Here is a 24,567-nt window from a genome sequence, read left to right on the forward strand (position 1 = left end):
ACAATATGGGATCCACCCCTGTAAACATAATTTTGCCTAAGGACCATCTCATTTCATGCAAGCGTATTCACGTTCACTATCCTCGACGAATCTCCTCGATCAACTTTGACCAAAATCAAAAGGAGGCGAGAGAGCACGCAGTAGGTAAGCCTGTCTTGTTGATAAAGGTCCAAGGTAGCAGGCTAGGGAAGGCTCAAGGATTCTGGATAGCACTAACGTTTTAGAAACGCATACACTACCCATCATCCCCGGCTGCCATTACGCAAACCAGGAAGAACCAAGGACGTGACGCTAATTCTTCCATGGTACACGGTAGCTGTATTTTACAATATCATAACTGTGGTACTGTGATTTTGGCTGGATCCCTAACAGTCGAATGGTGAGATAATTAAGCGTACCAGCAACACTGTGTGTTCGCGAGTCGTGGTTCGCTTATGTTAGCGAGCATTTCTGATAGGTCGTTTGTTGCTATTAAGTATTATTTCGACGGGGCCCCAAACGCGGCAAAACATCCAAGGGCAAGGCAAATGAAGCATTAGCCTGTGAAATTAGATTATTTTTTTGTTTTTTAACAAGTGTGAAAGCGTCTTTGCTCGTTTGTTATTGATTTAACTACCATACCAGCTAAATACGTTGTGTGAGTTACCGTAGCAAGCAAGGTGGCGCTGTCTTTGCTCAATTAACTTGAGTGAATTCTTACATGGGCTTACATTTCTTTAGTTACTGTAATGACCCTACACTGGTGATATCTCTCTCAATTTCAATTATATTTAAAATTAAGGCGCTTTATTGGCATGGGAAACATATGTTTACATTGCCAAAGCAAGTGAAATAGATAAACAAATGTGAGAAAATAAAGAATTTGCAGTAAACATTACACACACAAAAGTTCCAAAATAATAAAGACATTTCAAATGTAATTGTCTATATACAGTGTTGTAATGATGTGCAATTAGTTAAAGTACATAAGGAAAATATATAAAATATAGGTTGTATTTACAATGGTGTTTGTTCTTCACTGGTTGCCCTTGTAGCAACAGGTCACAAATCTTGCTGCTGTGATTGCACACTGTGGATATGGGAGTTTATCAAAATTGGATTTGTTTTCTATTTCTTTGTGGCTCTGGGAAATCTGTCTCTCTATGGTCATACATTTGGCTGGAGGTTAGGAAGTGCAGCTCAGTTTCCACCTCATTTTGTGGGCAGTGTGTACATAGCCTGTCTTCTCTTGAGAGCCAGATCTGGCTTTGTTATGGAATGTTTGGGAATCGCTTCCTTATAGGTGGTTTTAGAATTTAACTGCTCTTTTCTGGATTTTGAGCATAAGCATTCTGCTCTGCATGCATTATTTGGTGTTTTACGTTGTACACTGAGAATATTTTTGCAAAATTCTGCATGCAGAGTCTTAACTCAGACTGTTCTAGTGCCCTGGGCCATTTTGTTGATATATATGTTGAAGAGGGTGGGGCTAAAGCTGCATCCCTGTTTCACCCCCCTGGCCCACTGGAAAGAAATGTGTTTTTTGACCATTTTAGCTGCACAATTTTAGCCGTTTTAGTTTGTTTGTCAATTAGGGTGTACGTGGTGAATACGTAGTAGCCACATAGCTTGTGCGTGAGTCGTGGTTTGCTTATGTTTTCTAGCTAGCATTTCTGATAGGTTGTTTGCTGCTGTTAAGTATTATTTCAAAGGGGCCCCAAACGTGGTAAAAACATCCAAGGCAAATTAAGCATTAGCCTGTGAAATTATATTCATTTTTATTGTTTAACAAGTGTGAAAGCGTCTGTGTTTTTTGCCAGTTTTAACCGTACACTTGTTTGTATACATGGATTTTATGATGTCATATGTTTAGTCAATTTGTATAGCAGACCCTCATGCCAAATTGAGTTGAACGCTTTTTGAAATCAACAAAGCGTGGGTGAATACATGGTCAGCCGTACTGTAATTTGGTAAAAAGCCAATTTGACATTTGCTCAGTACATTGTTTTCACTGAGGAAATGTATGAGTCTGATGTTAATGATAATGTAGAGGATTTTCCCAAGGTTGCTGTTGATACATATCCCCCGGTAGTTATTGGGGTCAAATTTGTCTCCATGTTTGTGGATTGGGGAGATCAGTCCTTGGTTCCAAATATTGAGGTGACAGAGCTGAGGATGATGTTAAAGAGTTTAAGTATAGTCAATTGGAATTTGTGGTCTGTATATTTTTTCATTTCATTTAGGATACCATCAACCCCACATGTCTTTTTGGGTTGGAGGGTTTGTATTTTGTCCAGTAGTTCTTTGTGTAATTGGAGAATCCAGTGGGTTCTGGTATTCTTTAATAGTTGATTCTAAGATTTGTATTTGATCATGCATATGTTTTTGCTGTTTGTTCTTTGTTAAAGAGCCAAAAAGATTGGAGAAGTGGTTTATCCATACATCTCCGTTTTGGATAGATAACTCTTCGTGTTGTTTGTTTAGTGTTTTCCAAGTGGTTAGGTTCTTAAATTACATTGAGATGATTTCTGACGTGCTTTTCCTTTTTGTTTTAGTGATTTGCCATAGTTTTTCTGGGTCTGTATTAGGGATGCACGATATATCGGCGAACATATCGGAATCGGCCGATGTCTAGTTTAACGTCCCGATGTGCAAAACTGATGTCAAAGCTGACGTGCATACTTATATAACGTAGGTACATGATGTAATGAAGCCACGTAAATTTTGGGCTATACGTGCAACACAGCATTCCTAAACTAGCCCACAATGTCTGCTGTGTGGATCGAGCAGTCATTTGAAAGAGTAACAACATTTCAGCGAGACAACTCAAAGGCAAAATCCATTGATGCCAAGATAATGGAATTCATTGCCCTTGACAATCAACCGTTCTCTGTTGTGGGTGATGTTGGCTTTCGCCGACTGGTCGAGCACCGGTACACACTACCAAGTGCGCTATTTTTCAGATGTTGCCCTACCGGAGTTACACAGTAATAGGGTCACTACTATTAGCTTCACAACATGCATACTATGGAATGTGGTTTGGGTCTTTGCGTGTCAAAAAAGATACAGTAGCACTGTCAAAGCTGTACAAACAAGCAAACACCGGCCACGAATGATGTGTTTACAATACTGCGTTGGTAAAAGCATCATTTGTTCTATCGCAACTTCTGGGGTAGCTAGCTTTAGCTTGGTACCTAGCTAGCACCAATACAACTAGCCTGAAAACAATGACCAGTAGAACCTGCAGTCATTTTCATTATTCTTAGCAAGGATTTAGGAATCCTTGTGAGTAAGTATTAGCTAGATTGCCACTTGTTGTTCGACTATTGAAATTGAACTTCAGTTCATGAAAATACATAGCTAGCCAACTACTTAACCCTGTTGCCCAAAGCTAACGTTATAAGCAGGCAGCTAGCTTCATCTGGCTAGTGTTGCTCGACCGGACTTGGTTATGTGTTGTGAAGCTTGCCACAATAAGGATTAGGCACAATAGTGGAATTTTCAGTTTGCCTTCAAAATACAAGTTTGTCATTGACAGTAATGCAAATGAATATAAATAGTAGAATTATGCCAAACTTTTATTTTGAAGGCTAACTGCAAAGTCCAATATTGTGGCTTATCCTTATTGTGGCTAGCTTCACATAGATGTGTCCGACCACCGTTAATCAAATAAGAACTGTCTTATAAATTAGGGTTATTTTAGATGATGACACCTAGCTATATAGTTAGTTAGCTAACAAAAGCCACAAACAAATTGTCGATTTGCTATGTTTTTGGGGAAGAACATTGTTTGCATCCATGAACTAGCTTTTTTTTTATGACCAGCACTGTAGGTGCGCGAGACAACTTTACCAGCATCATAGCATACGTATCGATGAATCGTTGTGACATGAAATACGAGTGATAGTGTAATCAATGTGTAGTAACTATGTAAAAAATGTATGAACCTGTTAATTTTTTATGTGACGAGCAGTCATATTCAGGTCCTGATTGGTCAACAAGCTTATTTGACACGTCAAATAGTGTTAAATAGTATATTTTTTGACACACAAAGACCCAAACGGCGTTCCATAGAAATGGTTGAGAATGAAACGACTGAACAAATTAACAACGAAACAGCACAGAAAGTAAGTGAAAGAAATAGGTGCCAACAAAATAACTTTTTGGTCAGTGTGGTTGTGTGTGTGTGTGTTTAACCTTTATTTAACTAGGAAAGTCAGTTAAGAACAAATTCTTATTTGCAATGACGGCCTACACCGGCCAAACCCGGACGATGCTGGGCCAATTGTGCGCTGCCCTATGGGACTCCCAATCACGACCGGATGTGATACAGCCTGGATTCGAACCAGGGACTGTAGTGACACCTCTTGCACTGAGATGCAGTGCCTTAGACCGCTGCGTCCGTGTGTGTGTGTTAACTATTTAACTGGACTAGAATGCTTAAGGCTGAATTTTTTTTTAAATATCGGGTATCGGGTTTTTTGGCATGGAAAATATTGAATATCGGTGCATCACTAGTCTCTATGTTTTTGGTTAGATAGGTTTCTCAATTTCTTACTTTGGTTTTTGCATTCTATATCAAACCATTTGTCAAGGGTTTGAATTTTTGGTTACCTTATTGTTTTTTGGCATATTTCCACACTGTTTTCCTTCCATCTATAGCATTTCTTAATATTATTAAGTTCCTTTGGCATTGATGACTCATGATTGAGCAAAGCTATGTTCAAATAGTGTGCTTTTTCTGTGATCTATTAGGGGTGTCAGTGGACTGACTGTGAAAGCTCTAAGAGTCTCTGGGTTAGGGTCAGTGATAAAGTAGTACTACTGCCAAGAGATGAGCTATAGGTGTACCTACCATAGGAGTCCCCTCGAAGCCTACCATTGACTATGTACATACCAGCGTCTGACAGAGCTGCAGGAGTTGTGACCAGTTTTTGTTGGTTATGTTGTCGTAGTTCTGTCTAGGGGGGCATAAGGGGGAGGGATTGCTGTCACCTCCAGGTAGGTGTTTGTCCCCCTGTGTGCTGAGGGTGTCGGGTTCTGAAATTTAGGTCGTCACAGTCTAGTACATGTCCCTGAGCCTGGAAATTGTTGATTTCCCCCTCTAGGATGGAGAAGCTGTCATCGTTATAGGTAGCACACATGAGGACATTTCTCTCTGTTGAGATAATTTCCTTAATAATTTCTAGCCAGATATAACATTTTCCTGTTTGACTAATTTAATAGAGTGGGTTAGGTCTGCTCTATACCAAATTAGCATTCCCCCTGAGTCTCTTCCCTGTTTCACACCTGGTAGTTTGGTGGATGGGACTACCAGATCTCTCTAACCTATAGGGCAACCAGTTGGTCTGTCTCCTTTATACCATGTTTCTTGTAGGATGAAAATGTCTGTATTTCCAATTTCTTTGAAGTCTGGGTTCCTGCTCTTTTGGCCAAAGGCAGATGACCTTAGACCTTGTATATTCCAGGATGAGATAGTAAAGCTTTGTGTTCCATATTGTCTAGTGTGATTTAGGCGCGGACCATCGCAGTAGGTGTGAGCAGAGCATGTTGAGCATCTGATACATACCTCTTAGGTCGCAGGATGGGGCTTGGGTGGGTGTATTAGTGCAGGTTGGGCCTGTTGCGCTGCACACTGCCTGGGCATATGTCCTGCTGTCATGTTGAGGTCCTTGCCGCGGTGGGAGGGGGGGGGGGGGCTAGCTAATGCCAATTAGCTGGCCCTGCAATGGCTTATATTATGACATTGTGGTAAAACAATCATATTCATTCATGCCATTTCTTTGGTTGTGTTATTGTAAACGTTTGTTTTATGTAGAGCAGAATGTTCCCATTCTCATTTAATCATGCTCCAAAGGAGGAAAACAAAAGACCCTTTCAGACTCGGACAGACCAATAGGTCTTTTGTAGGAGACTACTCATGGCTTTGGAAGCCAATGAAAATGGGTTCATTATTTTCTCAAGTAATTGACAGAGGGGGAGGGGAGTGTGTGTCACTCAGTGAGAATTATGCTCTGCCTGAAACTTTCAAAAGAAGAGCTACTTGTTGTCTCTTAGGAGTACATACACATATTTGTTTAGACCATGCAATATTACTTTTTGATGTGAATTTTTTTCTTTTACACCCATCTATTGAATAGTCTTGGGATTTATTTGACATATTTCTCTCTTTTTAGTGACTGTGTTGCTGGTTTCGAGAGCAATAAGAGAGGCAGTCAGGATGAGTGGGGCTGCGCTGGGCATTGAGATAGTGGTGGTGTTCTTCCTGGCTCTGTTCCTGCTGCATCGCTATGCAGACTTCCGTAAGCAGCAGAGGATGGTGCTGTTTGGCACTTTGCTGGCCTGGTACCTGTGTTTCCTCATCGTCTTCATTCTTCCTCTGGACATCAGCACGGTTAGTACTATTGCCCTCTTTCATCACCAAAACCCCATCTTATCCATTCCCTTTTTCAAGAAACACCTAACTTGGATGAAAATGGTGACCAGTAACTTGGTGTGTCTGTGTGTTTGCAGACCTTACTGATATCAAATACAATTTTATTTGTCACATTTTTCGTAAACGACAGGTGTGTACTAACAGTGAAATGCTTACTTACGGGCCCGTCCCAACAATGCAGAGAGAAAGAAAATAAAGAAATAATAGAAACACAATGAGTAACGATAACTTGGCTATATAGACAAGGTACTAGTACCAAGTCAATGTGCAGGGGTACGAAGTAATTGAGGTAGATTTGTACATATAACTAGGAATAAAGTGACTAACTGCAGTGTATGTGATGAGTCAAAGTTTGTGCAAAAATGGTCAATGCAGATAGTATGGGTAGCTATTTAATTAACTATTTAACTAAACCATTTATCAGTTTTATGGATTGGGGATAGAAGCTGTTCAGGTTCCTGTTGGTTCCAGATTTAGTGCATCTGTACTGCTTGCCATGCGGTAGCAAAGAGAACAGTCTATGACTTTGGTGGCTGGAGTCTTTAACAATTTTTAGGGCCTTATGTTCCTTTGTCTGTGTGTTTGTTTGGACCTTTCAGACAATCTACAAGCAGTGTAAGATTGATCATGAAGAACATGGCTCTGTATCCCTGGTGACCCCACTGATATCCAATCAAACTGCAGGAAACTCCACTATGGCCACACCCACTAAAAGGTTAGTGCCTAATTCCTAGGGTCTCATCATATGTTCACGTGTCATAGGATTAGGTTCAGCACTCAGGGTAATGACATGACAGAGGTCAGGATTTGGTTGAACAAAACACTAGCATGTACAGTAGTTACCAAAGACCAGGGATCAGGGTCCTAGACAGAAAGCATAAGGCAGGAACCATTGCTGTAATTCAAAACATGAGACTGTGTTTTAGCTGTCTTCTCAAAACGGTTTTGCACAAACTGATCTAAATGGGATTACCAGGAAGATTTTGTTTATCTGCTGTCACACATTCATTTGCGACAGCTAAAAGTCCACTCTCTTCCCATCGTGAAATGTCAAGTACATTGGGTCCTTTTTATACTGAACAAAAATATAAACGCAACATGAAACAATTTTACTAAGTTACAGTTCATATAAGGAAATCAGTGAATTTAAATAAATTCATTAGGCCCTAATCTATGGATTTCACGACTGGGAATACAGATATGCATATGTTGGTCACACAATGGGCATCAGGATCTCATCACAGTATTTTTGTGCATTCAAATGGCCATCGATAAAATGCAATTGTGTTCGTTGTCTGTAGCTTATGCCTGCCCATACCATAACCCCACCACCATCATGGTGTACTCTGTTCACAACATTGACAACAGCAAACCGCACGCCTCCACGACGCCATACACGTTGTCTGCGGTTGAGGCCGGTTGGACTAACTGCCAAATTCAATAAAACGAAGTTGGAGGAGGCTTATGGTAGAGAAATGAACAGTAAATTCCCTGGCAACAGCTCTGGTGGACATTCCTGCGTCATTATTCCAATTGCACGCTCCCTCAACTTGAGACATCTGTGGTATTGACATTTACTGTGGTATTTACATGTTGCATTTATATATTTTTTCCAATGTAGTTTTGCTTGACTGTCATTATGTACAGTGTTTTCTCCCAGACAGTCTGACATATTATCCTAATAGTCTATACAAGGCAAACATTGAAGTTTCATTGTTTGACAATGAAGATCAACGTTTATGTGCTTTGCTCCAGTATCTTTTTTTTGATTCCTCTTAAATAGGTCCCCATCAGTATAGCAGTAGGCAGTAGCTTTTGTCATTTCATTCCCCTCCAGATGTTAATTTCTTCAATGTTTCCAGACCTTGCTAACTGCATATCAACACTGTTTGTATGTTTTCCATGACAGTGTTCCAAAGGTGTGTTACAAGCCGTGGAGCTACATTCCGGATGGAATCATGCCTGTGTTCTGGAGGGTTGTTTACTGGACCTCTCAGTGTCTCACCTGGTGAGTGCTTGACACTGTTTGGCCTTGTATTTAATTGTACTGGAAACACTACTGATCAGAACTGGTCTCTAAGTTTGTTCATTTTGTCTGATATACTAAGAGACTACAGCTGCCTTAATCCAGATCTTGTTGGCTTTGCAGGCTGCTGCTGCCCTTCATGCAATCCTATGCACGCTCGGGGGGCTTCTCTATCACTGGGAAAATAAAGACGGCACTGATAGAGAATGCCATTTATTACGGGACATACCTGCTCATCTTCGGATCGCTGCTTATCTACGTTGCCGTTCACCCTCAGTGGCACCTCTCCTGGTGAGTGCACAGCAACATGGACAAATTAGACTTGGAAAGTGCGCTGTTGACTACAAAAAAAAAGTTACCATTCTGCATTTCACCTCATTGTACTCTATACAACACAGTACTAATATAGAAAGGTAATTAGAAGGAACCATGTATGTCTTTGTCTCACTTAAATCTTGTTTGGTCTGTCCCTTTGTCTCTCTCAGGTATGAGCTCCAGACAATAGGCATCACTGCAGCCAACACCTGGGGCCTGTTCCTGCTGGTGCTGTTGCTAGGTTATGGCCTAGTAGAGATTCCGCGCTCATATTGGAACGCCTCGCGGCAGGGACACCTGCTCATCAAGACCTACTTCAAGGCAGCCAAGCTGATGACAGAGAAGGCTGATGCAGAGGAGAATCTAGAGGACGTCATGGAGGTAGTGAATGGTTACTGCTCTGACTACAACATTTAAACATTATAGCGGTCTGTTTCTTAGAAACTGAGTTGAATTGTGTTTAATTGATGTCCTTCTATTTGCTGTTGATCTGTTTTAGGAAGTGAGAAAAGTCCAAGAATCCATCAAGTATAACCACCCACTGAGGAAGTACATCGATACTATTCTTAGAAAGGCAAGATTAAAGAAGGACAAAGCATCAAACAAAGAAACAATGACATATTCTCAGTAAAGAATGTGGAGCCCAACCCCACAATGTTATTGAATGAGATGTGTGCACTCTCTATGTGCTTAAAGTGAGGATTAAACAAGTGAGGAATGTGAAGTGGCCTGAGAATGTCCAGTGCCTTTGTTGATCCTAACCATAAACTTAGATAGAGGTCGCTTCATTGCATCTGTCCCATTATGGGGCACTGGAGTCCTCTACAGTGCCTTTGAAAAGTATTCAGACCCCTTGACTTTTTACACATTTTGTTACATTACAGCCTTATTCTTTAATTGATTGAATTGTTTTTTTATCCCCCTCATCAATCTCTACACAATACCCCAGTGGCGTGCCGTGGGCCTGGGGCCTGGGCCTTCAGTGAGGTACTACACAGTCCCACCCGAATTAATCCACCTCATTATGATGCCATGGCTCTAGAAACTATACATTTAGACAGAAACGCAGTATAACCAGGCGTTGCGTCACCTTGAAATTGACATTTACATTTTACATTTTAGTCAGTTAGCAGACGCTCTTATCCAGAGCGACTTACAGTAGAGTGCATACATTTTATTACATTTTACATACTGAGACAAGGATATCCCTACCGGCCAAACCCTCCCTAACCCGGACGACGCTATGCCAATTGTGCGTCGCCCCACGGACCTCCCGGTTGCGGCCGGCTGCGACAGAGCCTGGGCGCGAACCCAGCCCAGCCTGGGCGCGAACCCAGAGACTCTGGTGGCGCAGCTAGCACTGCGATACAGTGCCCTAGACCACTGCACCACCCGGGAGGCGACGACAAATTGACATTTTTGGGTAAACAGTGTTTACCCAAAAACATGACACAATCAATGAGTCTTTTCAATATTTCCCTTCAACTTTTCATTGTGCAGCTCCGTTGCCCTGCGCGCTTGTTCTTTGAGCTGTAGATCCACTCCGGTGTCCCCAAAAGTTTTCAAAAGCACCATTGCTTGTTAGTGCCCAGCCGTACTTTGGTGTCTCGTTGCTGCCTTGGTTAGACAACTCAAGTTTGCAAAGCCAGTGTGGCTCCAAACACCAAATCGATCACTTGCAAATAATAGGCATTCCCAGCAGTACAGTTTGCAGTGCTTCTCCGGAGCCAAGGTGCCTGTGAGCCATTGACAGCGCTCGTAGTTGAAACTTTGAAAGTGGCGAGCGAACGAAGCCCTTTCCCGCCTGTGACAGGCTTTGTGGCGTCGGGCGACCTCTCCTTACAATGTCTAACTTTTCTTGAAAAGTTCGTCTTGAGAATGGCGTTATAATTATATCCTCGACCAAATCGATATCTTCTCCTCCTTCCGCCATTGTGGGTTGAAAAAACAGCTTAGTAGTACGCGAATTAATTCGTTTATCAAATTCAGTTTCCTAGATCTCCATAGGACCTGCCTCTCAATATTGGTAATCCAATCAAAAGACGTGCACGCACTACGCCTGCTAGCTGGCTCCTGTGTAACACTGGAGCCAGCCAGCAGGCGTACAATAGCCAACTCTAAAGCTGATTGGTTGACACTAAATTTTCATTTCCATTCACTATAAGCTACAAGCGCCCGCACTGTTGATTCTGAAGGCCTGAGGGCAGATTTTAGACCCCTGGCAACACATGATGGCTGAATATGATTGGATAAAAGATCTAATGTGAAGACCAGCCCTCCAAATCTCAACCTGGGGCTGGAAGCAGTGCAACCAAGAGGAAAGCTATGAAATGAAGAGTATAACTCTTACTCTGGGGAATAATTTAATACATATTTGTGGGAAAATATATTTAAAAAAATATTATATTCTGATGATGTTTAGGCCAGCAGAGAAGGCCTTGCAGGCCCTGACGGCCCACCACTGCAATACCCCGTAATGACAAAGCAAAACCAGGTTTCTAGACATTTTTGTTCATTTATGATTTTTTTTAAACTATCACATTAACATAAGTATTCAGACTCTTTACTCAGTACTTTGTTGAAGCACCTTTGGCAGCGATTACAGCCTCAAGTCTTGAGTATGACGCTACAAGCTTGGCAAATGTGTATTTGGGGAGTTTCTCCCATTCTTCTCTGCAGATCCTCTCAAGCTCTGTCAGGTTGGATGGGGAGCGTTGCTGCACAGCTATTTTCAGGTCTCTCCAGAGATGATCGATCAGGTTCAAGTCCAGGCTCTGGCTGGGCCACTCAAGGGTATTCAGAGACTTGTCCCGAAGCCACTTCTGCGTTGTATTGGCTGTGTGCTTACGGTCGTTGTCCTGTTGGAAGGTGAACTTTCGCCCCAGTCTGAGGTCCTGAGCAGGTTTTCATCAAGGATTCTCTGTACTTTGCTCCGTTCATCTTTCCTTCGATCCTTCCTCTGAAAAACATCCCCACAGCATGATGCTGCCACCACCATGCTTCACCGTAGGGATGGTGCCAGGTTTTCTCCAGACGTGACGCTTGGCATTCAGGCCAAATAGTTCAATCTTGGATTCATCAGACCAGAGAATCTTGTTTCTCATCATCTGAGAGTCTTTAGGTGCCTTTTGGCAAACTCCAAGCGGGCTGTCATGTTCCTTTTACTGAGGAGTGGCTTCCGTCTGGCCACTCTACCATAAAGGCCTGATTGGTGGAGAGCTGCAGACAGGCTTGTCCTTCTGGAAAGTTCTCCCATCTCCGCGGAGGAACTCTAGAGCTCTGTCGGCTCACCTCCCTAACTCTAGAGCTCACCTCCCTAACCAAGGCCCTTCTCCCCCGATTGCTTCGTTTGGCTGGGCGGCCAGCTCTAGAAAGAAAAATCTTTATTTTTTGGTACCCTTCCCCAGATCTGTGCCTCGACACAATCCTATCTCTGAGCTCTACAGACAATTCCTTCAACTCCATGGCTTAGTTTTTGATCTGACATGCACTGTCAACTGTGGGAGTTAAATATAGACAGGTGTGTGCCTTTCCAACTCATGTCCAATCAATTGAATTTACCACAGGTGGACTCCAATCAAGTTGTAGAAACATCTCAAGAATGATCAATGGAAACAGGATGCACCTGAGGTCAATTTAAAGTCTCATAGCAAAGGGTCTGAATACTTATGTAAATAAAAAATGTAAACGTATCTTGTTTTTAATAAATTAGCAAAAATGTCTAAACCTTTTTTTCGCTTTGTAATTATAGTGTCTTGTGTGTAGATTGCTGAAATATATATTTTTTTTAAATCAATTTTAGAATGAGGCTGTAATTTAACAAAATTTGGAAAAATTCAAAGGGTCTGAATACTTTCTGAAGGCACAGTATCTGTCTATGATCCTAACAGTTTTCTCTCTTAGTGCCCTGTGGAGTACCAGGAGAAGATGGGCAGAAACATGGATGACTATGAGGACTTTGATGACAAACAGAACACCTATCCTAGTGAAAAGAACCTGGTGAAGCTTCACAAACAGGTACATTTAAGAAATGTTCACATTATTAGCTAGTCAACAGTTTTATTTCGCGATTTTGTGTTCTTTGTCATATTGCTGACTATATCCAGACTTCTATAAAGGGTCAAGCCATTTGAGTTCAGTCACTTTTTGACAGCACCCCTTTTAATTTCAATGAAACCTTCCATACATACACTAAATATACAGCAGTATGTGGACACTCCTTAAAATGAGTGGATTCAGCTATTTCAGACACAACCGTTGCTACAGGTATATAAAATGAAGCACACCCATGCAATCTCCATAGACAATTATTGGCAGTAGAATGTCCTTACTGAAGAGCTCAGTGACTTTCAACGTGGCACTGTCATAGGATGCCACCTTTCCAACAAGTCAGTACATCCAATTTCTGCCCTGCTAGACTTGCCACGGTCTACTAAGTGCTGTTATTGTGAAGTGGAAACATCAAGGAGCAAGAACGGGACCGCTGAAGCGCAAGAGCGTAAACACCCACTACTGAGGTCCAAACTGCCTCTGGAACCATGTCAGCACAATAACTGTTCATCAGGAGCTTCATGAAATGGGTTTCCATGGCCGAGCACCCGCATATAAGCCTAAGATCACGATGCGCAATGCCAAGCGTTGGCTGGAGTGGTGTAAAGCTCGCTGCCATTGGACTCTCTGGAGTGATGACTCATGCTTTACCATCTGGCAGTCCGACAGACGAATCTGGGTTTGGTGGATGCCAGGAGAACTCTACCTGCCCCAATGCATAGTGCCAACTGTAAAGTTTGGTGGAGGAGGAATAATTGTCTGTGGCAGATTTTCATGGTTTGGGATAGGCCCCTTTGTTCCAGTGAAGGGAAATCGTAAAGCTACAGCATACAATGACATTCTAGACGTTTCTGTGCTTCCAACTTTGTGGCAAACGTTTGAGGAAGGCCCTTTCCTGTTTCCTGCATGACAATGCCCCAGTGCACAAAGCGAGGTCCATACAGAAATGGTTTGTCGAGATTGGTGTGGAAGAACATGACTGGCCTGCTCAGAACACCTTTTGGATAAATTGGAACACCGACTTCGATCCTGGCTTAATCGCCCAACATCAGTGCCCGACCGCACTAATGCTCTTGTGGCTAAATGGAAGTAAGTCCCCGCAACAATGTCCCAACATCTCGTGGAAAGCTTTCCCAGAATAGTGGAGGCTGTTATAGCAACAAAGGGGGACCAACTGTATATTAATGCCCGTGATTTTGAAATGAGATGTTCGCCAAAGAGGTGTCCACCTACTTTTGGTCATGTAGTGTAGGTATTACGTTTTAAATTTTAAACTTTCAAAGCGTACCACAAAGATGGTTGGTCTAAACTAAGAATGTTGACTTTAAATTATACAGTCAATCCTCCATAGGTAACGTATTGAAATATAGATAATAGAATAGACATGACCATTTAAGTTGACAGATGGTGGGTGGACCGGCAGCCTTCTTTGTGGTAGTAATTAAAAGTTATAATTTAAATTTCAATGGTGTACCAGCTAAATTGCAGTGATCTAAAGGGATAAGTCCATTCTAGGAATTCTTTTTCTATGATTGAAATGACACCCGATGGCAGGCACAACTCAAAAACCACAGCTGATGTAAAGTAGGGTCTAAGATACAACAAATGTGAATATGAAAAAAATGGGAGTTTACACGTTTTTAGATAATTTACATTAAAGGTTAAATGTCATAATTTGTATAAAAAAAATATTGTTTTCAAGAAATTATAAAATGGTTTGACAACCCTGTTTGTAAGCTTTTAAATTATATCAAACTCAACCGTTTATATTTTCCAGTGATGAAGACATGGATGTCTCATGGTATGGTGGGGTATGCAAAATGGGTTAACTTTAATGCTTTGGCATTTAGGAGATAGAGGTGCTAAAAGTTAACCAATGCTTTTGCATTTAGGTCTAAAAAGTCACTTTCTGATAACTTTTTCCATGGGGAAACATGTGTGTAATTATTATTATTTTTAAACATTTTTTAAAAATAAATCAAACGGGATGCTGTCAAAGTGATTAAATTCAAATGGATTTATGGGGATTCCGAGTGGCTCAGCAGTCTAAGACTGCATCTCAGTGCTAGAGGCGTCACTACAGACACCCTGGTTCGAATCCAGGCTGTATCACAACCGGCCGTGATTGGGAGTCCCATAGGGCGTCGTCCGGGTTTGGCCGGTGTAGGCCCTCATTGTAAATAAGAACTTGTTCTTAACTGACTTGCCTAGTTAAATATAAATACAAATTTACTCTAAACCCTAGTTTGAGGATGTGGTTCTTTTGTGAATGGTCAGGTGATCTACGCAGTGCAGAGGCACAACAGGACCCATGTCCAGTGGCAGATCCTCCTGCAGCAGGCTATGCACCTGGAGGACGTGGCCAAGAATGAGACCAGCTCAGCCCACCAGTTTGTTCACAGCTTCCCCTCCACAGAACCAACTAGCTGGCTCAGCCCATACTTATACACTCCTACTGTAGGTGGGTGTCACAGATCCTCACAGTTCACACCTGGGTCAACTCTACAACTGAGGGTTCACTCACACCTACAAACAAAGCACGAAGCAGGTTAAACTTCTTTAGGAAAACAGCCCTAATGTTGCAAACATCATCATTATGTTGTCATCTAGAATCACACTGATTTATTTTCCAAGCAATAGCGCAACATATTTTACATACAGCAGGTTTTTAAAGGACCAAAGAGTTTTTAGTCTGCGTCGTGTTTTAATTTTTACCATAGACAAAATAATTCCCATACTGGTATTGTCACAGCCCTACAGTCTTCCATTCCTCTCCTCACTTGGAATTTTACTAAATTCCTAAGATCCTTGGAGACCTTTATGTGTTTATGCTGTTCTTCTCCAGAGTGGTACTGGGAGTGCCTGCTGAGACAGTGGTTCTACCGTCTGCTGGCTGTGTTGCTGTCTCTGTTCTCTGTGGGTGTGGTGTGGTCTGAGTGCACCTTCTTCAGCACCCGGCCCGTCCTCTCACTCTTCGCTGTCTTCATCCAGCTCGCTGAGAGAGACTACAACTACTTGTACATCGAGGTGAGACGCCAATGGAAAGCAATTACCGGTGTACTACTGTACTAATTGGTGTATCTGGTAATATCTGTATAGAAAGAAAGTTGCACACTACATGCTCCCAAAAACATTATGTTATCTGATCATATCAACATCCAGTGGGTTTCTGTTGTGTATGCATAATTCAATTAGAGGTTGTCGGGTCTCTCACATAAAGGTTGTTTTGTCCACTAGATGGCGTGCTTCATCACCATCTTCTTCCTGTGTACCTGCGTTTACTCCACTGTGTTCCGGATCCGAGTGTTCAACTACTACTACCTGGCCTCACACCACCAGACTGACGCCTACAGCCTGCAGTTCAGTGGCATGTGAGTGGGTGGTAGAGCGATGTGAGGAGAGGAATGTGGTTCTGATTAGACAGCATTAGCTAAGTATTGATCTCGTAAACAGATCTATTTTAAACATAACTGGTACCGTCAAATATGTCGGGAAGGAATGGGATGTGTGGGATTACAAGTAGTATTTCCTGTGTTTGTGTTTTTCGTTGCTGGTTATTTGGACAAACCACGATTTCATAGGTGTTTGCGTCTTTCGAATTTCCAGAAGGGGGGACATTCGGCCCATAACTTTCAACGAGTGTGTGGAGCTCCTCGTTCCGCTCCTCGTTCTTTCATCTCTTCTCTTAACATGTATGGACACAGAACTTAATTGAGCAGCTGACCAATTACGTGAGACTTTAGTTCTGGTTTAACCATGATTAGCTAAGTATCAAAGAGACAAAACATCTGTAGAAATCATGTATATGGTAAAAATTGAGGAAATTGACATTCAGAAAGTGGTGTGTATTTTTGGTTTGGCTGTATTTGTGTGGACAGAACTAAACTCAGCAAAAAAAAGAAACGTCCCTTTTTCAGGACCCTGTCATTCAGAGATAAATTGTAAAAATCCAAATAACTTCACAGATATTCATTGTAAAGGGTTCAAACACTGAACATGCACATGTGGAACGGTTGTTAAGACACTAACAGTTTACAGACGGTAGGCATTTAAGGTCACGGTTATGAAAACTTAGGACACTAAAGAGGCCTTTCTACTGACTCTGAAAAACACCAAAAGAAAGATGCCCGGCTCATCTGCCTGAATGTGCCTTAGGCATGCTGCAAGGAGGCATGAGGACTGCAGATGTGGCCAGGGCAATAAATTGCAATGTCCGTACTGTGAGACGCATAAGACAGCGATACAGGGAGACAGGACGGACAGCTGATCGTCCTCGCAGTGGCAGACCACGTGTAACAACACTTGCACAGGATCGGTACATCCGAACATCACACCTGCGGGACAGTTACAGGATGGCAACAACAACTGCCCGAGTTACACCAGGTTACGCACAATCCCTCCATCAGTGCTCAGACTGTCCGTAATAGGCTGAGAGAGGCTGGACTGAGGGCTTGTAGGGCTGTTGTTAGGCAGGTCCTCACCAGACATCACCGGCAACAACGTCGCCTATGGACACAAACCCACCGTTGCTGGACCAGACAGGACTGGGAAAAAGTGCTCTTCACTGACGAGTCACAGGTTTGTCTCACCAGGGGTGATGGTCGGATTCGCGTTTATCGTCGAAGGAATGAGTATTACACCGAGGCCTGTACTCTGGAGCGGGATCGTTTTGGAGGTGGATAGCCCGTCATGGTCTGGGGCGGTGTGTCACAGCATCATCGGACTGAGCTTGTTGTCATTGCAGGCAATCTCAACGCTGTGCGTTACAGGGAAGACATCCTCCTCCCTCATGTGGTACCCTTCCTGCAGGCTCATCCTTGCATGACAATGCCACCAGCCATACTGCTCGTTCTGTGTGTGATTTCCTGCAAGACAGGAATGTCAGTGTTCTGCCATGGCCAGCGAAGAGCCTGGATCTCAATCCCATTGAGCACGTCTGGGACCTGTTGGATCGGAGGGTGAGGGCTAGGACCATTTCCCCCCCAGAAATGTCTGGGAACTTGCAGGTGCCTTGGTGGAAGAGTGGGGTAACATCACACAACAACAACTGGCAACTCTGGTGCAGTCCATGAGGAGGAGATGCACTGCAGTACTTAATGCAGCTGGTGGCCACACCAGATACTGACTTACTTTTGATTTTGACCCTCCCTTTGTTCAGGGTCACATTATTCCATTTCTGTTCATCACATGTCTGTGGAACATGTTCAGTTTGTCTCAGTTGTTGAATCTTGTTATGTTCATACAAATATTTACACGTTAAGTTTGCTGAAAATAAATGCAGTTGGCAGTGAGAGGACGTTTCGTTTTTGGCTGAGTTTACATTGTATTTGGACAGCTGTACTTCTCAATGTCCATACATCCCTTACTTTGCACCAGGTATATGTTTGTGTAACATAATGTTAAATGTCTAATGTAGTCTTTTTGCTCTTTAGGCTGTTCTGCCGTCTGACCCCTCCTCTGTGTCTGAACTTCCTGGGTCTGATCCACATGGACTCTGCCATCTCCCACCAACTGAAGGAGCAGACGGCCTACACCTCTGTAAGACAGCACATCCTTCTGACACTGATGGAACATATTCGTTGATGTATCATCAATATGAGGAAAATAACACGTCACTCCTCTGCAGATCATGGGTTCTATGAGGGTCCTATCGTTCATCGCTAATGGCTTCTATATCTACTACCCCATGCTTATATTGCTGCTTTGTATCGCTACCTACTTCAGGTGAGTCTAGCCTGCTGTTTAGATTATGAAATTACAATACATTCGTGGTGTAGACAAATGCATGAATAATACTACGATACAGAATATCAACTTTCTCTTCGACAAGGAGTACTCCACCAATGACCCAAAAGGATTATCAGCACACATAAGTTAGCCCTACATATTTCAAAAACTAAAAGCATTGTATTTGGAACAAAACATCACTAAACCGTGAACCTCAACTAAATCTTGTAATAAATAATGTGGAAATTGAGCAAGTTTAGATGACTAAACTGCTTGGAGTAACCCTAGATTGTAAACTGTCATGGTCAAAACATATTGATGCAGTAGTAGTTAAGATGGGGAGAAGTCTGTCTATAATAAAGCGATGATCTGCCTTCTTAACAACACTATCTACAAGGCAGGTCCTACAGGCCCTAGTTTTGTCGCACCTGGACTACTGTTCAATCGTGTGGTCCGGTGCCACAAAAAAGGACTTAGGAAAATTCCAATTGGCTCAGAACAGGGCAGCACTGCTGGCTGTATACAGAGAGCTAATATTAATAATATGCATGTCAATCTGTCTTGGCTCAAAGTGGAGGAGAGATTGACTTCATCACTACTTTTATTTATGAGAGGTATTGACATGTTGAATGCACCGAGCTGTCTGTCTAAACTACTGGCACACAGCTTGGACACCCATGCATACCCCACAAGACATGCCACAAGTGGTCTCTTCATAGTCCCCAAGTCCAGAAGACTATGGGAGGCACACAGTACTACATAGAGCCATGACTACATGGAACTCTATTCCACATCAAGTAACTCATGCCAGCAGTAAAATTTGATTTTTTAAAAAACGGATTAAAAAAACACCTTATGGAACAGCGGGGACTGTGAAGCAACACAAACATTGGCACACACACACACACACACACGATTAACATACGCACTATACATACACATGGATTTAGTACTGTAGATATGTGGTAGTGGTGGAGTAGGGGCCTGAGGGCACACAGTGTGTTGTTGAAACTGTGAATGTATTGTAATGTTTTTAAAATTGTATAAACTGCCTTCATTTTGCTGGACCCCAGCAAGAGTAGCTGCTGCTTTGGCAGGAACTAATGGGGATCCATAATAAATACAAATGCATACATACTGTGCAAGAACAAGCATTGATTTATGACAGATCATCACTGATTCTGTATGAACCCTTTAGCCTGGGTACCCGCTGTCTGAACCTCCTGGGCTTTCAGCAGTTCGTGGGAGACAATGAAATGACCTCTGACCTGATTGATGAAGGCAAGGAGCTCATTCGACGAGGTTTGTCCCCACTTGATCTGAATGAAAACCATTTGACAGTGGAAAAAGTTTGTGTTGTCAACTCAAACCACTGATTTCTGTGTTTCTGACAGAGAAAAGAAAGCGCCAAAGGACAGAGGATGGAGAGAACCGGCGAAGGGTGAGTCCCGAGATAAAATGTTCCATGCCCTTTTTAGTGTGTGTGTTGGTTTTTATTTTTGCAGAGTAACGGATCAAGGTGTTAACGTCAGGCTTGTTCCTGTGTTCTAGGAGTGGAAGGAGCGTTATGGTAACACTCGGGAAGACACTGCCAGGAACAGGAATAGAAATGAAGCCGCAGAAATGACTGAGACCAACTACTCTGATACTGTGCCTATCCCGAACACTAGCCCTAACAGACGTAAGTGATTGGTCGCAAAACCTACTTACATTACATTGTGCTTGTTTTCTACACTTAAGCTAGATTTTACTCATTGCTTTTGTTAAACAATGAATCAATGTTTTGTTTGCTCTTGTAGAGTCATGGCTTATCTTGATGACACGAAGGATACACCCCAACTTGTATAAAAAAATAAAAATAAAAAAAGATCTAAGTCCCTTATTACATGTATCTGAATTGAACTGCGGAAGGCAGTGATATGGTATTGATCATTGTTTTTTCTTCAACAGAGGCGAAATACTCTCGGACTGGCAGAGGAACAGAGAGAGATTCTATAGAACTTCTCGAGGACGCAGAGCCTTTGGACTTCAATGCAGAGACTCTTTCAGACGACCCTCTTGAAGCAGACTCCACCAGGTAAGAGGTCCTCCACTCCCCACTTTATCTAAATAAGTGTGTTAGTTTCACTTTCTGCTCTGCTGTGGATGATACCTCTAAGCAAATAACACAAAGTATGTGCTGTTAAACATATATATGCGTACTGTGCCTCTCCATTTTGCAGGCATGTACCAGGCAGGTACCTGTCCATGTCCTCGTCACGGAGCAGAATCTTTGATGATGTTTGAGAAGAGTAGCGAGGGAGAGTCGAAGGAACAGGAAAGCTAAATATTGCACATGAATTTATCCTCCACTCATCCACCTTGCAGGGAAGACAATAGGAAGGAGAGAGACTCTCAGGCTCTGTGAATGTAGCACGACCTCTTATCTTCCACTCCACTGTTGGCATGATGTATCTGCTGCTCCTTGTCTCCAATAGCTTGTCTTCTGTCAGAACACTCCAGGGCTGTTGATATACATTTCCCTATTAGACCGATAGCTGTCCTCCCCTGTGCAGCATGTCATGAATGCAGATCCGTACCCCATTTGGGCTCATCACTGTTTCTCATCCGTTAAACCACTTCGTCATTTCTGTTATTACTTATACATGAATTTCCGTTCAAGGTCCTCTTCCTGTGGTATCCCCTGTGATCTTTACAATGCATCTTACCTCAAAAATCTGGTTGATGGGCTGATTACATTGTTCATCATTTTGATGAGAAGATAAGTAATTACTACTAATTTAAGGATATTTTTGGAGGAAGACTTATTTAAAAGTCTTAACCCACGAAAAGTTATTAACTTTCTACTTATCTGTCAGCAAAATAGAAATAGTGGGAAAAAGTATCAATGTTTCAATGGAGAGGCAGGTAGCCTAGTGGTTAGAGCGTTGGACTAGTAACCGAAAGGTTGCAAGATCGAATCCCCGAGCTGACAAGGTAGAAATCTGTCGTTCTGCCCCTGAACAAGGCAGTTAACCCACTAGGCCGTCATTGAAAATAGGAATTTGTTCTTAACTGACCTGCCTAGTTAAATAAAGGTAAAAAAAAAAAAAAAAGAATTAGTCTTGTGTTGCCAGTCTTGTATTATCCTGGTATATGGACGGAAGGACAGTTGCTTAGGTCTGTTTCGGAAGCTGCTACCATAGAAACTGAGTGTACTGTATTTAGACCTTTAGTTTAATGTGCAATCTATGTGATCCAGCCCACACTGAGTTAACTGAATTAACAGTGTTTGTACTGCCCATAGATCCTGCCCTGAGATACAGTATTTGTTCTTATCGTTCACTTGAATTGATGTGAGATTTGTGCAAATCGGATCTCAAGTTGGAATTTGGCCCATAATGCTCGAGATGTTGCTGAAATTGATGGAGGTCAACTGATACAGCTGATACTAAAAATAGATTTACCATTGCTCTTAATTGTGATATATTATCTATGTTCTATTCCGAGTGTCAAAATGACCTTACGTTTGTTTGAAAATATTTTTTGTGGATTCTGTTGACAGGCCTGTTTTAAAAGTAATGTTCTATATTGTGTCATTAGCAATTAACTGCTTGACATAAGTAATGCCTTATTTATTGTCAAACTATTTGAATTTTAGGTGTTAAATTATCTACTGAAGTCTTTTTGGGATATCATTGTGCCATATTGTTTTGTTTATTTGACTGCATTACAAAAATGGCAAAGGCACATTTTTTCCAGTTATGATTTCATTATTTTTGGTTTAATTACTTGGATCAATCAAAAAAGAAAAGTGAACTTTTTAAATGTATTGCATATAAATATTTATTCTTATGTTCTTCAAGAGGTCTTGCTGGAAGGTACTGCGAAGCAACAGGTCATTGTGCCACTGAAATACATTGTCCTAGAAATATGACTTCATATTGTGTCAACTTGAAACAACTACTGTAACTGTATGAGCTTGGTTGGATGAGGAATTCAGGTAAAAACACAGTCAGAAGCATGCAGGTTAAATGCATGGTATTCACCATTTTGAAGGAGTTGGACAATTATTATAAAATCGTGTTAAATTGTAATCTGTTGTAAATAATATTTTAGATTTAACCAGTCCCCCGTCTCTCAATGTATGTGTTAATGATGCTCTTATTTAAAATTGTATTATATGGTTCTATTCATCTAGAAGACAAAGGTCAACACATGTACAACATGCTATTTATTCTAAATTAATTTAACTGCATCTGTTAAGGTCACTGGTAACCATGGGCTAAAAAAATGGTCTTGTCAGGTTGGATGCCCCTTGAACTCCTTACAATCTCTTTTTGTAAAAAGTAAGAAATTAATTAAATTGATGCTCCCCAACTTTTGTATAATTTCAGCCACTAGTTTTGAAAGTGGTTCGCCCAAGCTAAAACAGGTCCCAGTTTGTGTACTACGTCATCCAATTTTGTCATCCATTTTGTATGTTGTTACATTCTGATTTTGTATTTTTTGTTGTAATTCATATATGTTATGAATACAATGTTACAAAATTTGTTGTGCTTAAGATCCTGGACTGCATCTTCCTAATGAATTATACAGACGTGTAGTGTTAGTGAGATACACTACATGACCAAAAGTATGTGGAAACCTGTTTGTCGAACATCTCATTTCAAAATCATGGGCATTAATATGGAGTTAGTCCCCCCCCCCCCCCCCCCCCCCCTTGCGGCTATAACAGCATCCACTCTTCTTGGAAGGCTTTCCACTAGATGTTGGAGCCAATGGTGTAAAGTACTTTAGTACTTTCAAGTATTTTTACTTAAGTTGTTTTTTGGTGTATCTGTACTTTACTATTTATATTTGACAACTTTTACTTCACTACATTCCTAAAGAAAATAATGTACTTTTTACTCCATCCATTTTCCCTGACACCCAAAAGTACTCGTTACATTTTGAATGCTTAGCAGGACAGGAACATGGTCCAATTCACACACGTATCAATAGAACATCCCTGGTCATCCCTACTGCCTCTTATCTGGCGGACTCGCTAAACACAAATGCTTTGTTTGTAAATTATGTCTGCATGTTGTACTGTGCCCCTGGCTATCCGTACATTAAAAAATAATAATAATAATAATAAAAAAATAAAAAAAGAATTGTGCCATCTGGTTTACTTAATATTAGCAATTTGAAATGATTTATACTTTTATTTTTACTTTTGATACTTAAGGACATTTAAAACCAAGTACTTTTAGACTTACTCAAGTAGTATTTTACTGGGTGACTTTTACTTGTCATTTTCTATTAAGGTATCTTTACTTTTACTCAAGTATGGTAATTGGATACTTTTTCCACCACTGGTTGGAACATTGCTGCCATTCAGCCATGAGCATGAGTGAGGTCTGTTAGGATTTATGTTTATGCACTATAGGCTGTTAGCATATTAGTTAAAGGTGAATGATGTTTTGTTGCACACACACACACAATATAGAGGGGTGGGTGTGAAGGTGGGTAAGGATTGACCACCACAGGCCATAAAAGCTGTGGACAGTCTGGAGAGGGGAGGGGTGCATCTCTCTAGACCAACCAGGAGTTTAGAATACTGGACAATACCATATTAGGAACTGTTTCAGTGAATGGTCGAGGGGGACACAAGATGGAGCTGCTCTACCCAACAACCAGATGTGGAGAAGGAAAACGCCAAGGGGCTTGGACAAGTTTGGGGGCCCACAAAGGAGGAGCAAGAGTATGAACCATGCTAAACCTCTACTATGATAGGCCAACTGGACGAGTTGAGAATGAAAGGGTCATAGTATAAAACTACTATTTTGAGTACATTCCACAGTTCTCTGATCTACCCTGCGCGGAGATCCAGTGAACCCGTATATACGAAAATTGCATTTACCATTTATAGTTTGAGTTTAATTAAAATACTTAAAATATATTCGGTGACTATGAATCACATTTTGTCCTGATGCCAGATTTGAACTGACGCGAATCTCTTTCAGGTCAGGCACTGATGTTGGGTGATTAGGCCTGGCTCGCAGTCAGCGTT

At 41.7% G+C, this 24,567-nt stretch overlaps 1 protein-coding gene across 4 annotated transcripts; it reads left to right on the forward strand.

Moving 5' to 3' along the window:
- The first annotated feature begins 262 nt into the window (after positions 1-262).
- Positions 263-21,531, forward strand: LOC120044990 (G-protein coupled receptor-associated protein LMBRD2B). Of its 4 annotated transcripts, none has more exons than XM_038989784.1 (18): positions 263-305; positions 6,156-6,373; positions 7,015-7,130; positions 8,325-8,423; positions 8,565-8,732; positions 8,927-9,137; positions 9,256-9,330; positions 12,660-12,773; positions 15,084-15,267; positions 15,652-15,833; positions 16,044-16,177; positions 18,239-18,344; positions 18,433-18,530; positions 19,732-19,835; positions 19,928-19,974; positions 20,085-20,214; positions 20,484-20,610; positions 20,756-21,531. In XM_038989784.1, the coding sequence occupies exons 2-18, from the start codon at positions 6,200-6,202 to the stop codon at positions 20,817-20,819; spliced, it is 2,133 nt and encodes a 710-aa protein (XP_038845712.1). In that variant the 5' UTR covers positions 263-305; positions 6,156-6,199; the 3' UTR covers positions 20,820-21,531. The 4 variants fall into 4 exon arrangements, with proteins under 4 accessions (XP_038845712.1, XP_038845711.1, XP_038845713.1 ...); XM_038989783.1 differs by having other exon boundaries at positions 272-379; XM_038989785.1 differs by lacking the exon at positions 9,256-9,330 and having other exon boundaries at positions 272-379.
- Positions 21,532-24,567: the final 3,036 nt, after the last annotated feature.

The sequence above is a fragment of the Salvelinus namaycush genome, chromosome 3 (assembly GCF_016432855.1).
Source record: "Salvelinus namaycush isolate Seneca chromosome 3, SaNama_1.0, whole genome shotgun sequence".
NCBI classification, from domain to species: Eukaryota; Metazoa; Chordata; class Actinopteri; order Salmoniformes; family Salmonidae; genus Salvelinus; species Salvelinus namaycush.

Bases quoted from the DNA above. Each gene is read 5' to 3' on its own strand.
- LOC120044990 (XM_038989784.1), top strand. From the start codon at position 6,200: ATGAGTGGGGCTGCGCTGGGCATTGAGATAGTGGTGGTGTTCTTCCTG. The intron at 6,374-7,014 runs GTTAGTACTATT...TGGACCTTTCAG, and splicing joins TTCCTCTGGACATCAGCACG to ACAATCTACAAGCAGTGTAA. The intron at 19,975-20,084 runs GTGAGTCCCGAG...CCTGTGTTCTAG, and splicing joins ATGGAGAGAACCGGCGAAGG to GAGTGGAAGGAGCGTTATGG.